Source organism: Phascolarctos cinereus, unplaced genomic scaffold (genome assembly GCF_003287225.1).
Source record: "Phascolarctos cinereus isolate Bilbo 61053 unplaced genomic scaffold, phaCin_HiC Scaffold_726;HRSCAF=1367, whole genome shotgun sequence".
In the NCBI taxonomy this organism is placed as follows: Eukaryota; Metazoa; Chordata; class Mammalia; order Diprotodontia; family Phascolarctidae; genus Phascolarctos; species Phascolarctos cinereus.
The window spans coordinates 391,276,123-391,292,988 of NW_027556098.1; the positions used below are offsets into that span (position 1 = coordinate 391,276,123).

The 16,866-nt window shown below is 42.4% G+C and overlaps 1 protein-coding gene across 3 annotated transcripts in view; it reads right to left on the reverse strand.

The window, feature by feature from the left end:
- The window catches only part of UBE4B (ubiquitination factor E4B), a 135,581-nt gene that overhangs the window by 44,320 nt on the left and 74,395 nt on the right, over positions 1 to 16,866 (reverse strand). For 2 of the 3 annotated variants that reach the window (XM_078145683.1, XM_020974176.2), the window contains exons 8-11: positions 16,563 to 16,718; positions 7,203 to 7,344; positions 6,215 to 6,315; positions 4,444 to 4,558 (exon numbers count right to left, since the gene is read on the reverse strand). In XM_078145683.1, coding sequence (XP_078001809.1) covers positions 4,444 to 4,558; positions 6,215 to 6,315; positions 7,203 to 7,344; positions 16,563 to 16,718 — 514 coding nt within the window. The remainder of the gene's footprint in view (positions 1 to 4,443; positions 4,559 to 6,214; positions 6,316 to 7,202; positions 7,345 to 16,562; positions 16,719 to 16,866) is intronic. The other variant, XM_020974185.2, reaches the window with a different exon arrangement.

Here is a 16,866-nt window from a genome sequence, read left to right on the forward strand (position 1 = left end):
CAACCTCACACAAAAGAGCCAGCTGAGCAGTGCTTCTATAGGTCACCTGACCAAACCATATGTGACAAAATCAAAGGTGTTTTGCCCACATTTCCTTAGATTCATGGACTTGGAGGAAAAAAAATGCTTACCAAGAAGTTGAGTTTCCCACATTTAATTCTGTTCATTTTACTGATTCAATTTGGGGACAGAAACAACAAAATCAATACCAGATCTACCCTATTAGTTTAAATGTCCAGTCCAAAGAAATATATAGCATAACAAAAAGGAAAACATAAAACCACATTAGAATAGCCCACTTTTGAAAAGAGTGAAATGGATACTGTCACCTGATAACTGTTTTGGGGACTGCACAAATTTAAGAAAATACTTCCCTAGAACATCCTGGGCATATGGCCACTACAAAGTTTATTCATCACATCTTGCCCTAAGGTTTCAATACAATCATTTTTAGTTGGAGCCTAGTCAAGACTATCAATGAAGAGTAGAAAGCACTGAAACTGGGTGTTTTGTAGCCAAGGTCTAAACATTGATGAAGTCAGAAGATATAGTCTAGGAGCTTGCAAGTAATACCTACCATAACCTTGGAGAATGAGACAATTCTCTTTCCTAAGAGTTTTGTCCCTCCTATCTAGTAAGCCCCGTGCCCACTCATCTTCTTGCAGGCTTTTAAAAAGCAGAGTTTGACAAAGGCTCCTCTGGTTGGCACTGTCCTTAAGTGATTTGGAGACGGATGGAAGCACAAGCTGGAGCTCAAGTGTTTAGCTTAGTAGCTACAATTGAACCAGCTAGAGTAGAAGGAACATATTTTTGTAATCATCTAAAATGGCAAGCTAATACTTACAATCAAAAAGCAAATCTCAAAAGGGCAGTTAGGAAGAAAACATTCAACAGCTATTTCATTAAGATCATCAAGAAAATCCTAAAGAAAAGCTAACTCAATAGCACTGTTTACATTTGATACTCTAAACTAAACTCAATTCTAGTAAAGCTTATCTAAGGAAAAGGGCAAAACAGATTTATTTCCCACTTTAGATTTTTAAAGCATTTGTTCCTATTTTTAAAAAAAATTCCTCCTACGACTTTGAAGAAATGCTATAGCTGTTAAATCCTGAAAATAATGTCTAGCCAACAGTGGTTTATGTTTTCCCTCAAACGTTAAAAGAAGAATTGGACTTTAATGCAAAGATTTTACAATTCAATCTAGCCAATCCCCTAAGTCGAAATTGAGAAAAACCTTCCCAAGCCACATGTATTTCAATTTACTATTTATTGCCAAACAGAAATTAATTTTCTAGAGAAAAAAAAATTCAATGATAAAATAAACAAGAAAGCAGCACCATTTAAATTACAGCAAAACTCTGGAGTTAAACTCTGGGCTAAAAAGATCTGGTCATCAAAAGTTTTAGTTTTCTTAGAGAAAAGCTAGGAAAAATATCACCGATTATTGAGCTGGTTTTGATCACACTTATAAAGCTGTAATAACCCCAGACAAAAGTGAGAAACACAACTCTAGTAAAGCTTGTCTCTCTATATTATTTCATAGTATATACATAAGCTGGTTGCTTGCAAGGAATGAATTTGATTCCTTCCTAAAGTTCCTTTATCTGTTAGATGAGGTTCATTATTCATCAGGCTCCTCTCATTCCTGTGACCCAACAAGATTAAACCAATAAGTGATATGATACAAGATACACAAACAAAACATACGTGTACACAACGTTTCAAGTTAATGAACATTGTTACCTCTGGAATTTTATCTCCCAATTTAGAAATACATAGAGCCCACAGTACCATAGTTCCACAAAACCACTGGGGAGAAGGACCCTTGTCACTGACTAAAGGTAGAATTATCCTCTACACAGATGGGCAAGGTTAACAGATTAACTGCACTGGGTGTGTCCCCCAAGGCTCTGTCCCCGACCCTCTTCACTCTCCATTATCGAGCTTCATGATCCATCATCCCCCACGGGTTCAATGAGCATTTCTAGGTAAATTATTCCCAGAATGATATACCTAGCTGTGGTCTCAGTCCTATTTCAGGTCTTCATCATCAACTGCTTTTCGGACATCCTCGAATGGATATATTGCAGGTATCTCAAACTTAACATGTCCAAAATAGAACTTAGGATTTTGCTCCCCAAACTCTCTTCTTGTCAGCCTCCCAGTTGCCCAGTGATATCCTAGACTCCTGACTCACAATCATCCCACACACGTGATCCATGGCCACAGCTTGTCATTTCTTCCTTCACAACTCTCTTATGATGGGCGGCTAGGTGGCGCCATAGTGCATAGAGCAACAGGGCTTGGAGTCAGAAAGATGCCTCTTCTTGAGTTCAAATCCAACCTTAGGCATTTACTAGTAGTGTGATCCTGAGCAAGTCATTTAACCCTGTTTGCCTCAGTTTCCTCATCTGTAAAATGAGCTGAAGAAGGAAATGGTAAACCACTCCAGTATCTTTGCCAAGAAAACCCCAAATGGGGTCATGGGGAGTCGGACATGACTGCCACGGCTCAACAGCAGCACCTCCTACTCAGAGCCACCACCCCAGCTCTGGCCCTTGTCTCTTCACCCTGCCCAGAGCCTTGGTCTTGCTTTCTCACCTCCCCCCACTATAATTCATCCATCATTTAGTCGCTAAAGAGATTTTCCTAAATGATGATGTCAAGACCTGCACTCAACAAACTGCAGGGACACTCCAAGCTCCCACGTGAAGTCCTCTGACATTTCCAGCCCAAACGACCTCCTCCCCAGGCTTCTCACACTTTACATCCTCCATCATTCAGCTACATCAGCCTCCTTGCTCTTCCTCAAACACAACACTCCCACCTTCCTACTCGACATCCACTGGCTGCCCCCGTGGCTAGAGCAGGGTCCTCCCTCCTCGCTTCCTTCACCACTTACCTCCAATCCCATCTTTCCCAGTCCCCTTCCTTCCACTGCCCAGATGCTGGTGCGCTTCCCTCTACTTTGTAGCTATGCTTCACGTACCTTGTTATTTACCTATCGTCTACTCCTTTCAAATGGGACAGCCTTAAGAGCAGGGACAGCAGTTTGGTCTATCTTTGTATCCCCTGTGTTTAGCATGGTGCCTGGCATACTTAATACATGCTTGCTGACTGACCTGATTATGCCAATCCAGGGTGACAAACAGGACAATGGATCCCTTTGTCTGTCCTAAGCACGAGTGGACTGTCACCTCTGAGAGCAACTTAGAAGGAAGAAGAAAAATAGCCTGCTTTGGGAGATGATGCTGTGTGTTACTAATTCTCAGCAAACCTTTTTGACTTCGAAACGTTCTAATGGAAAGTGCTCACTCTCCAACACAGGAGTGTCCATCAAAAACCAGCCAGGCTATGGCTCTAAACCTGAAAGCCCCCGAAGTCTCTTACTCTATCAACACTCTGTGCTTTCGTAACACTTTATACCATGATATCTTAAAAGGGCTTACAACGAGAGCAATATTATGGCAGAAAAGGCCACTGAGACATCAATATCACACCTAGGCTTCAGATCATTGGGCTAATTTGTCAACAGGAATGAAGCTTTCTCTGAACTGCAATTATCCTACCTTATGGTATCCTTGATACACGATCATATCACTGTGTAACCCTGAATGTATTTGATCCTTCTCAACAATCAGATTGCAAGTTACTCGAACAAAGGAGATCTTCTTTACTGTTAGATGTGCCTCTGAGATCACTTGCCTGAGGACATGGGCCAATGGACCCAAACACCCCCCTTGTTTTTGCCTTGGTAGCCTTAGCATTAAGTGCAGAACCTTGATTATTATAAGCACTAACAAGTATGCAATGAATTATGGAATTCGAGATCGTTTTACAGAAGAGGAAACTGATTCCCAGAGACCTTCTGTGACTTGTCCCTGCTCCCAAGGGGCACAGGGAGGCAGCGCTCCGCCACTTGCCAGGTGCATTTTCCACTCTGCTATGATGGTTCTTGGAATCATTCACAGTGCAACCTGGCAGAGGTGACACTTTCCAAAGGAAATTTGTGGACTGCCTGATCCAGCTCTCAATTCAGTAAACATTTACTAAGCACGTGATGGGTAAATGGGAAGACAAAGATGGAGAAAGAGAGCCATTACCTTCAAAGGGTTTATCATCCAAAAAGGAAGAAAGGTTATAGGTAGCATGTGGTACAGGCAAAGGGGGAAGAGCAAAGAGCAATGGCTCTAAGCTGGGATGAGCAAGGGGCTTCTCAAAGGAGAAGGGTATTTTTAAAATCCTGATCTAATAGTAAAATGTCTCTCCTTCCCAATGCAAAGAATAACTGCTAAAAATTCTTTTTGTACAACAACCACGTGATTTTCACTCTTCCCATGAAAGAAGGCTACTCATTACTGCGTATCTGGAAATGCTGCACACGCCCCATCCCATCACTCAGCAGTCAGGGTGCCCACTGAAACAGCAGAGGCCTCTCACCTGTTTGAACACTTCTTCATCCTGGTGGGTTGTTCTCACCAGCTCTTGGATGAAACCAAATGGGAGGTTCCTACACAGCATATAGGGTACCAAGAGAGACTGCTGCTGCATGGACCTTTATGCACACAGAAACCAAAAACAATGAAGGCCACTCATTATGATCCAACCAAAGATTACAAAATCTCATGTTAAAAGAAATAGACTTGGGTTTTTAGGTGCTAAAAATCTCTGGATAGTCTATGTTGGTCATTTAAAAGAAGACTCAGGAAAACCTGCTTTCTACCCGTATACCTATCAACTTCTCTGTGCCTTCTTTGGTGAAGGGTAATGGAGGTTTTCAAAACAACCAATGTGTCTTCTCCCTCTAGGAAAGGGAAAGGAAAAAAAAGGAAGGGGGTGATAGGAGGAGGGAAGGGGAAGGCAGAGGGGCAGAGGGGAGCGAGGTGAGAGGAAAGGAAAGAAAGCCACAGAACTTTTTTTTTTTGCAAGGCAATTAGGATTAAGTGACTTGCCTAGAGTCACAGAACTTCTTCCCAGATGTAGTTTATTAAAAATGAAGCACTAAAATTTAACTTTATGCCCATGAACCAGTCAGAGTCTTGGAAAATTCTGGGAAACATCAATAAGTAATTGAATTCATCTGTATAAGCCCCCTGTCTATGATACTAAGGAGCCTATGCATTTCATTTTTTACCAGTATTTAATTTTTAACAGACTCAGCTCACAGAATAGAGCGTCAGATTATAATTTTTTTTAAGCCTACAAACACCAAACATAGGAACACAAGAAAGGAGAAGGCAAAAAACTTTTACCAGCCAAAAGCAAGAATGAATTCTCTCAATCCTCATCTGAAAACGGGGGAGATGAATGGACACTAGCATATATTTAAAGCCTCTCCTGACACTGTGCACTCTAAGGGCACATGCTGGATGATATGCTCCAGCTACTGCTCCTGTTACTCAGAGAATGCAAGCCACTTTGAATCACGGCCTGAGCAAAATATAATGAGATAAAAGGCTAGGTAGGGGAAAGGAAAATTATATTCCATAATTAAATGTAAATAATTTGAATATTATTTAATGCTTTGGTCCATCCATGCCATCATCTTCTCCATTACTGGATAACCAAAAGCTGACCATGCCTGACTCTACAAAAAGTAGTCTCTGGCTTTGGGAACTATACAGTTCTTATTTTAACCCATGCTCATTCTATAGCTTTAAAAAAAAACTTTTTTTTAAAGGCAACTGAGGTTAAGTGACTTGCCCAGGGTCACACAGCTAGTAAATGTCAAGTGTTTGGTCTGAGACCGGATTTGAACTCAGGTCCTCCTGACTTCAGGGCTGGTGCTCTATCCACTGCGCCATCTAGCTGCATCCCCCCTGAAAAAATTCTTGACTCAATGATTCTGATATATTCCAAAAGGCCAATCTGTAGTTATCTTAAGAAGGTGTTACAAAGCTCTCAAAAGAAAATGAATTTTAATTTATTTCAATCTTTCTTTTACATATGCCACAGACCGCTGGGGAAAGAGGTGAGCAAGCCTGGGGTTGGAGGGAAAGACATAAAATAAAACCCAGGAATCCCAGGATTTTAGAGATGGAGAGGTGCTCTCCATTTATAGAAGGAAAAATCATTAGAGTTCAGCGAGGTTCCGTGGCTTACTAGGGCTTACAGCTACAACAGCACATCAATTCCCAAAAGGCTGCAAGTTATCCAAGTCAATGGCACTAATTCTCTGTTAGCCCCCCAGGAATTCCCCAACGCTCCACACCTTGGCTGCGTTAATGAGCCCTGTAACACTAACGCAGCGTGGGAGATGCACTGTGAGCGGATGTTACTCAGTAACTGGCTGACCGCCGGCTGGCTGCACATCTGAAAAAGAAAGGTGGAGGGTGCTATGTCAGAGACAAACGAAGTCTTTTTTACACTGAAAACTGTCCCAAGAAAAATGCTCAAAGAAAGGAAATTTTTTCCCTCCCCTATTTACAACCAAAGGAAAACACTCTGCAATAAAATCTCCTCTGATGACAGAACTTCTTGCTGCCCAGATGTCTACTGTCAGGGGAAGGAATGTGCAGAGCACAGCAGAGTCATTCAATCTAGCATCACCCAGTCCCAGACCCACAATGTCAAAGAGTCTTCTTGGACTCCCAGAGCTAGAAATGACCTCTGTGGCCAAACAGACTAATCCATATCACATCCCACTGGGCCCTTCTGTGGGTACAAACGGAGTGCAGCAACAGCCCATTTCTTCTGCAATCTAAAACTAGGAGGGGCATCGAAGGTAAGGGAATGTCCTTAAAAACAAGAATCTAAGAATGTCTGAGCATAGCGGGACCTCTGGTCTTTAGTCTCACAACACTTGGACAAGAATCCCTTCCGTAAAAAAGACAAAAGAGAGCCTCCAGCCCGGGTCTGTCTTGGACAGCTCTCACAGTTTGCCCCCTCTCCTTCCACCTGCACCACTTCTGATTTCTCCGAGCTGGGGCCCCCCAGCTGAAACAAAACAATTTAACTCTTCTTCCAGTGACAGCTAGGAGAGAGCTTCTGCCATCAGGTCTGGAGCTCTCCCCACTCCATGCCAATGCTGCCCATCATACCAATCCCTGGATTTGAGGGGCCCAAGGAGGAAGGGGCAACCACTTAATGTTTAGTAAGAGCATGTTTTGTTCCCTATCAGAAATCTCCAGGGCTCTAAATTCTTCTTGAGGCTGACAAAGCAGCACAGGCAGCTCTTCTGCCAGTACACTGCAGCCTACCTTTGGTGCTTTTCTTTCCTCTATTCCAACTCTGTCAAAACATTCGATGAGGTAGTTCAGCATATCTGTCTCCTTGCATGTTTCAATGGTGAAATGGTCACTGCAGGAATCAGAAGCACTTGCCCCACCAGAGGCTCCCAAACTTGGGAAATAAAGGCAAGAAGAAGAAAAAGAAAATTAATCTTCTTTATCCCATCTTTTTGATCATATTTTGTTTCCACAGCAGAAAGCCTGTTAGATTCCCTGCAGATCACACAAAGCAAAAACCACCATGCCACAACAACCCCTGGAATACCTTGTTTTGTGTGTTCCATAACAAACCCGTGGCTGCATTTTTGGTCCACTTCAAGAAGAAACAAGAAGGCATGTAGGCCTTCGATCACAAGAATCTCAGCTTCATCACTGCTGAAGGGGGAATGTTTACAGAAGCCAAAGGCCAGGGCTGAATAAACTTCTAGTCATCCAGATGCTGAAAACCCAGTTTGGAGTCACCGGAAGCCAGGCTTCAATGCTAACACTAGGCTACTTTCTGTTTGGAATGAAGCTATTAGGGGGTTGTGGATGGGAGACACAGTACTAGAAGAGTCTTAATTTCAACTCCCATTCTCTTCATTCCTTATCAAGCTTGGAGATTAGTAACTTTTTCTTATCAGTAAGTTGTGAGTTTTACATGTGGTATTGAGTGCCCAGTATTCAAAAAAAATTTCAACAAATCATAAAGCATTGTGTTGTGAAAAGAGCAAGGGGTAAAAATTAGAAGATCTGGGCTGTACAACAGCTAGGTCATTTAGCTGCCATGTCACACTGGGTCTCTGGACATGCAAGTATGTTCTCTAGCTTCAGTTGATTAATAAGAAAGAAAGTTGTAAGGAAGAAAGAAGGAGAGAGAGAGAGAGAGAGAGAGAGAGAGAGAGAGAGAGAGAGAGAGAGAGAGAGAGAATATATCTGCTCTGCTTATCTCATAAAGTTGTCAAGAGATAAAATGAGAAAAATGGATGGAAAAGTACTCCATAAACTGCGCAGCACTATAAAACGCAAGGAGCTTCCAAAGAGATCCAAAATATACCATGGATTATTGTGGGAAAAGGCAAAAGGAGGCTAGACCATTAATCAGCAAACCACAGACCAAGTTTTCTTTTCAATTCAGAAATTGATTTATTGATCTACATTGAAGGCACAAAGGTTAATGCTGATCCAGGAAGAGGCCAGGAAGAATAAAATAAAAAGGAACTGACAAATCACAATATAATGCAGAACAAAACCCAAAAAGTCTGAGAAAAGCTCCTGAGTGGCAAAGCAAGGTCAGAAAAGGGACCTTGTACATATCTGCACTTAGAACTTTAAAGTGAACCTTAGAATGGGTCTGGGTTTCTAGGAATAAGTATCCGAAGACAGTTCCAAACAAAGAAGATGACAATAATCCCAGTTTTGCATCTGAGGCTTCGTAACCCCAGTTAATTTGATCTGTAGTTTCAGGAATTACTGCACTATCTCAGTAAAAAAAATACTGACTTGACTGACAGACTAAAGAAGCAGGCACATATCCACTGGCCAGTCACCCTAACTGAGAATGTAACTGGGTGTGTTAACCATCTGGCTTCCTAAGAGGATTCTTTTCCAGCAAAGAGGATGAATCAAAAGAAAACCCTGAAAAGGGCTGCAGCATTCTTCCTTTTGCTCTTTATGTCAATGATTTCTGGTGCAGTTTGCCAGAGCTGTGTGTGTCTGTTTGGCAGTCTGAGAGCAGCGTCTCCGCACTGCAAAGAAGCACGAGATGAATGAGGGGAGGCGGAAGGTGGGAGAGGGGGAGGGGCTTGGCCGAGCACTGGCAGACCGTCGCCAGCCGGGGCTCTCACACAAGAGCGCGGTGCCCTTCTGCCTGCTCTTCCACATTTGGGGGAACAAGCTTGCAACTTTTTGTCTGCTCTAAGGCACTCCTGAAGAGCACTGCTCGATGGGCTTTCCTGTGCACCATTACACGATGAACAGGATGGAGAAAGAAATGTCTTTTCTCAGTTTCTATAAAATAGAAAACTAAAAGTAGGTCCTCAATGACTTGACGTCTGAAGTTTGTAGAAGTACTTAAGTTCTCCTGACCTTTCTCATTGGTGCCCCCTTCTCTCCTCTGGCACTGCCGCCACCCTGGGCTAGGGCCTCACCACCTCACACACCTGGACTGCTAAAACAGCTGGCGGTTGTGTCTCTGCCTCTAATCTCTCCCCGCTCCAGTCTATCCTGCAGGCGGCTCTCAAAGTGATCTTCCCAAAGCGCGGGTCTGGCCATGCCATGCCTTCTCCCCCACTCGATAACCTCCAGTGACTTGCTACTGCCTGCAGGAGCAAACAGAAAACCCTCTGTTTGGCTCTTTTTCTGCCCTTACTCTCTTGTTCCACCTTATTTCTCTCCCCACACTCTATCATCCAGTGACACCAGCCACCTTGCTGCTCTGCACACAAGATGTATTTTTCACTGGCTGGCTCTCATTCCTGCAATTCTCCCCTTCTTCATCTCTACCTCCTGACTTCCCTGATCTCCTTTAAGTCAACTCAATTTGTACCTTTTGCAAGGTCTTTCCTGGTCCCTCTTAATGCCAGTTCTTTCCCTATGGGATTATCACCAATGTATTCCATTTTTTTCTAGTGTGTATGTGTTTTTTTCTAGTTTTTAGGTTGTCTCCCCTATTAGATTGTGAGCTCCTTGAGGGTAGGGCCTGTTTCTGTCTTGCTTTGTATTCACAGTGCTTTAGCACAGTACCTGGAACTCAGGAGGTGCTTAATAAATGCTTGTTGACTTGAGTTGCTGGGTGACTTGTCCCTATTCCATTTTACATGTTTATCAATGATTTCGATGAAGGTAAATCAAATTTGGTGATGACACCAAATAGAGAGGGATAACAATAAAATGAATATTAGATTCAGAATCCAAAAATTTTTTGACAGGATAGACATTGGGCCAAATGAAATAATATGAAATTCAATAGGGGACAACTGTTAACTTCTAATATTTGAGTAAAAAAAATTAACACCACCAGTATAAGATAGGTCTAGGCATGGACAGACAAGAGTTGTTCAGAAAAGGATTTTTTTTGGTGGAAAGCAAACTCAATATTAGTCATTATTGTGTTGTGGAAGCAAAAGACCCTAACACAATTTTGTGCTAAAGGAGCTGCACAGGTTCCAGGAATACTTACTCCCATCAGATGAGACGTGATGACGAACATCAGGTCTCACCTGGAGGTTTTTTGTTTTTTTTAGTCAGGAAGACACAGCTGAAGGAGCTCACTGAGAAGCTGGAGAGTGGTCAAAGAGCAAGAGGAGGGTAAAGGAGCTGGAGTGCATATCTTCTGAGGGCTGGTCGAATGGTCAGGGAATACTTAGCCCGAAGAAGACTCAGGGGACACGTGAGCTGTATTCGGGTATCTGAACAGTTGTCACATGAAAGAGAATCTGCCCACATTCTGTTTGGACCAGAGAGCAGAACCAGGAGTAACAGGAAAAAGTTGCAAAGAGATAACCTGGGACTTAATGTCAGTAATCAACGAGAGCCTTCCTGGAATGGAATAGGCTGCTTTGAAGGGAGTCAAGCAAAAGCTTGATTCAAGCAAACCACTTGTCAGGATGTGATACTGGGGAATTTCTTTCATGAATGAGTTGGGCGAGACGGTCAATGAGCTCCTTTTCCTCTTCTGGGATTCTATGAAGAATTCATGAAAAACTTCTAGCTTTAGAGTCTATGTCGTAGAGAAGGTCTGTTGTCAGTGAGTCGTTTCAGTCACGTCTGACTCTTCATGATCCCTTCTGGGGGTTTTCTTGGCAAAGATAGCGGGGCGGGGAACGTGGAGAGAGTAACTGTTGCCAAGCATTTTTAAAGAGCTTTTATATGAAAACTGCTCTGTTTGGCCCCTGATAGCAGAACCAGGAACTACAGGTGACAGCTGTAAAGAAACACACTTAGTCTTGACTTATGGTAACACTTCCTCTCAATGAGCATTATCCAAAAGTCCAACGAGCTGCTCTGGAAGGTACATGGACTCCTGTGCATTGGGGATCTTTGAGCAAAGACTGGATGACCACTGCTTGGCTTTGCTCTAGAGGGGATTCCTGTTCACATCCAGTCTGAAGTAGCTGGCCTCTGAGGTCCTGTTAAACTCCGAAATTCTGGGACAGCATACTTTCCTGTGAATAATCACCTTCTAAAATACATATTTTTAGAAGGTTAGATTTTGTACATCAATTTTTTCTCAGCACAAGTTACATCTGCACTTTTTGGCAAGTTGAAGCTTTATGAATGGAAGTTATAAAAGAAAAAAAAACTCAATGTATTTGCATGTCACAAATCACAAAAACAATCACCACCAGAGCAAGAACAGCAGTTTCATATCAAAGACCTGCTCTGTGTTCTTCTAATTCCCCATTCGCAGAAGAGAATGGTATCTGACATTCAGACTCCCACCATGCAAGATCCAGGCAGGGATAGGTCCCTTTCCATTTCTTCCCAACCAAGAACTGGACACATTTTCCTCAGGATAAGCATCTGTCACATCACGGGGTCTAACTTCTGGGGACAAGGAGTGTCTCTACACTATAAAGCTCCTCTTACCTAGGATCTTGAATCCTTCCTAATATGATGTCACTGTCCCTTCCAATCCTCTTTCCTTTACTTAGTTTGACTGGACAAAAACAGAGGTAGACAGATGCTCAAGTGACTTGATTCACATTAGGTAAAAATCTTTAAAGTGCCAATTCTAAGGAAAAATAATAGACTTCACTGGTCTTGCCAAATACTGCTTTAATACAATCGGTGTGACTTCTAGCTATTCCTTTCAATCCTGCTTCCTCTAAACCCTGAGAGCTGGCAAAGACACTAGTTTCTAAGGCTGTAAAGAAGATCAAATCCCACAGCACTCACAATTTATTCATAATGAAAGTTTGTTATTATCAGCATCTTGCTGAAAAGTCAACGGTTATCACTAAACACCTACAGAAATAGTTACCAGGCTGCATCTCCACAAAGGTCAATATTCCTCTAGATCAGGGCTTCTTAAACTTTTTCCACTTGCAACCCATAGTTTAAGAAGCCATGCAGGCTTAGATGATGACTGTGGGAATTGAATTGGAAATACGGCCAGCAGCCTGGAGGCCCTACTATTCCTAGGATCTTTGGCTCAGGGTCTGGGGCTGATTCTATCAGGGTCTGAGGGAAACTAGTGGTTGAGGCAGTGGCACCGAACATGCCACCTCCAGTATCTTCTCCTTCAAGATGCCTTGCCTCTTCAGTTATGTAGGCTTGCCCTTTCTCTGGTGGTAGTAGTACTAGTAGTAGTAGTTTATGGGAACAACTGGCCCCTTCTCTCCATGGATGGCTTCCCTGGATGATGGCTTCAGGAGCCAGGCTGGAAGTAGGACCAATGGTCTTTGCATGAAATGTTGCCAAGATATTTACACAGGGATCTAACACATATCTAAGAACAAGAATTACTCCACATTGGCTAAGTAGTCAAAGGCATGAACAATTAGCTAAACAATTTCAAAGCACTACATGACCATGTGAACTACTGCCACTAATCATAATAAGAGTCAAATCCAAGCAATGTGGAAGTTTTCCCTCACCCCTGGCAGATTGGCAGAGGTGAGAAAAGATGGGCATAGTCAAGGCTGGATGGGTCATGGAAGGATAGGCCCACTGTAGGAAGATTAAGGATTGGTCTAGGAATTCTGGCAAACAATTTGAAATCATACTAACAAAGCACCTAAAAGATCTGTACCTTTTTAACAAGAGATCGCACTGGTGGGCACAGATGCCCGGAGAGGTGAAAAACAGGAAGAACAATGCCCACGGACACCCAAATATTTATAGGAGAACTAGAAACCAAGACGATCTCCCATTGCTGGGCACAACAATGGAGGAACACATTGACCGTGGTTTTGTTGTTCAGTCGTGTCCAACTCTTTTTGGTTTTTTGTTTTGTTTTGTTTTAAATTTTATTCATTTTATTCTGAGCTTAAGAAATAAAATAAGCATTTCCATAACACAGTAGAATAAAAAAATGACTGTACACAAAACTGCCAACCTATTATATACAATTTGGTGCTCCTTTTAAATATATAATCAAGCTACCGTGTAACTTTTTCCCCCTTCTGCCAGCCCTAGAGATGGTAACCCCGAGATACAAATATATCTATCTATATGAATCCATTCTCTGGATGCAGGCAGTGTCTTCCTTCATATATCCTCTGGAGTTAATCTGGGTATCTGTAACAGTCAAAATGACAGTTCCTCTGAGTCGTTCTTCAAACAATGTCTCTGTTATTGTGTGCCCCGTTTTCTTGATTCTACTCATTTCACTCCTGACTGTTTTGTGCGAGTCCATTCACGTTCTTCCTAACACCGTCGAGCTCACAGCTTCTTACAGCACAGGAGCATTTCACTGTGCTCACACACCACAACTTGTTCGGCCATACCCCATCGCAGGTTTTCTTGGCAGAGATACTGCAGTGGTTTGTCACTTCCTTCAACAGCTCATTTTACAGATGAGGAAACTGAGGCAAACAGGCTTAAGGGACTCGCCCTGGGTCACAACAGCTCATAAGCATCTGAGGCTGGATTTGATCTGAGGAAGAGGAGTCTTCCTGATTCGGGGTCCAGCACTCTGTGCCCTGCACCACCCACCTGCCCTAACTGTGGTCTAATGTAATGGAGTAGTACCAGGCTAGCAGAATCAATGCGTGTGAAGAATTCAAACAAGTATGGGAAGATACGAACTGATGAAAAATGAACGAAGCAGAATAAGGAAAGTAACACACACAAAGAGAACAATATTAATGGAGAGAACAAAAAATTCTGTGGTCTAATCTAATGCTCAAGTTCAGCCTGGAAGACAGCAGAAATGCCCTCCTCCCTCCTTCCCTGCAGAGGTGGGAGGCTCTGGGTACACTGGACACAAGGCCAGACTCCAGCGAGGCTTGCCTGGCCGAGCAGAACTGCCCTTTTCCCTTTCTTTTTATTCACTGCTATAAAAGACAGGCTCTTCACATAGGAAAGGGAGGAACAATATAACAGGAGATGACAATGATGTAAAAACAAATGACACTAATGAAGAGGGAAGAAAGGAAGAAAAACCACCAAACTATTTTCCAAATAAAACAATAAAAAACTGAAGAGGTCAATGTCCAGTTTCTCTGTAATGCCCAAGCAAATGCAATTAACTGCTGGCCTCTCTGTAGCAATACAGGCTGGCAGCTTTCTGTAACTTAGAGCCTTGGAGAATTACCTACAGCAATGGCGTTAAACTCAAAATGAACCCGTTGGCCACCAGTCTGTCCTTAAGGATCCCCGTATGTTGCAGACTGACTTAATTTTAAAGTGTGATGTCATGTGTTTATCACACTTTTATTTATTTTGCTAAAATATTTCCCAACTGCATTTTAATCTGGTTCTGGCCCACTTGGGAGTATTGTGGGCTGCAAGCAGCCTGGGATTTGGTGGCCAGGTGAGACTTGAGGCTAAGTCTTTCTGGCTAAGTGACCGCTTCTGGAGAGAACAAAACAATTAAAGCCGACTGAGATTAGACTGACCCAAAGGAGAAAGGGAGAAGACACTTCCTCATACTTCTTCATAGAGGCAGGGAAACAAAGATGTGGAGCACTGTATGTCATGTCAAACTTTTTTTTTTAAGTTCATTTGTCTTGTGAAATTTTTTTCTTTCTTTTAAAAATTCTTAGTTTTAAGAGAATACTCTCTGGGAAGAATAGAGGAGAGATACAGTAAGAAAAGTAGTTACTACCACAAAAAAATCAATAAAAATTATTATAAAAAGAAAAAGGAAAACAAATGTTCTAGCAGAACAAGAAGAAATTTAAGAAAGTTCTTAGCATATGAGTCCTGCCCCCCCTCCTTTTTTTAAAGGCAATTGGGATTAAGTGACTTGCTCAGGGTCACACAGCTAGTAAGTGTCAAGTATTTGGTTTGAGGCCAGATTTGAACTCTGGTCATCCTGACTTCAGGGCCAGTGCTGTATCCACTGCACCACCTAGCTGCCTCGAGTCCTGCCCTTTTGCTGGGGGATTTTGGATTTTAAGTGTTTGGGGTTTTTTTTTATTCAAGGTATGAGATATGACTGAGCTGAGGGGAGTTAAAAGTAACTGCTTCTTTACAGGGGTTTGGGAGGAAATACATGAATGACTTGACTCAACTTTTTTCTTCCCATCAATTAGGATCATAGAGCTAGAGCACTCCCCAGCACCCAGCACCAGGATAACTCAAATCCGTTATTAGAGAGAATGATTGTTACACATCAACAGGGATGAGGTAGGGGAAACATTGCTTCTAAAGATAATTTATCTGAACTGGAGTAACAAGAATACTTATAACAGAGACCATGCACCAGGCCATGGAAAGTGTATTGATTCTGCTGAGCTTTTACCTCATGTAAGCAAGCTGCCAGTTCTCTGTGAATTTATGGGTGAGACACACTGAGCCCCACACAATTAACGGTCTCTGGAGCCAACCAATGACCACTCCACAGCCTCCTCACATTCCCTCTTAATGCTTCTTTGCAACAACCAGATTTAACTAATCTGACTTCTACCTTATTGCTGACACAACTGTCTTCTACTTATAGTTTCAAGTCATTTTTTAGACAGTGGTGACAGGTGAATATTAACTTTGATGAGAAGAAATCTTCACTTAAGGGCAAAGTTATGGGTTAGTAGGTTAATAGAAAAAAGTTCTTAAATAATTTTACCAATAGAAACAATTTTTTTTTTTAAATGACTGTCTGGAATCTCAGGGAAGAATAACTAAAGAAGTCATGAAATGTATTTTAATTTATATTTCTATTACTGAAGTGAATGGCTTATGTGAGAGGTTCTCATTTGACCACAAATGTACTTTTAAAGAACCTTTAAAAAAATTCTTGCCTCCTGTCGATGTTGGCTTATTGTAACCCATGCATTAGAGGACTCCTTAATCGACTGCCTAAACACAGCTTGAGAAAAAATTGGCCAAGCTCTTCTTCCCCTCTGCTGTCAGTGGCTATTTATGCCTTTGTACTGTCAAGAGAACATGGCTTCTAATTTTTCACATATCTGATAGACAACAAAAAAGCTTCCACAATAGCTAGAAGGTTTGCTTATTCCATCTCTTCATGTTTTGTAACTAAGATAAAGCGCCCGTGTCGAGCTGTCTTTCTTATCTGCAGACACATGCACTAGCTCCTCATTTGTTCTCAGCACTGGTTTCTACACACACCTCACTTCCTCCACCAGCATGCCTTCCCAGCACCCCTAGAGCAGGGCTTATGAAGTGAAAGGTTAGTTCCTAAGTGCCTCTGCATGCAATAAAGCTCCATTCCTCTGATACCTGGACCCAAACTGGACACAAGCAAAATCATCATCACCACCACCTTCATCCTCATCCTCATCATCACCATCACCATCTTCATTTTCTTCATCACTACTGTCCCCAGACATATCAGAAAGCGCGAGGAAGAGGAAGGAGAAAGGATGGTCGTACGGACTACCACAACAAAAGTAAAACAGTGCCATCAGGGAGCGCAGCAAAGAAGGTAACAGAAAGTCTGGCAACAGCTTTTCCTCTGAACCACGAGAACTGTTTCCATCTACATGCAAGCACTAAGGTCAGCCAAACTGTGGAAATACGAGGC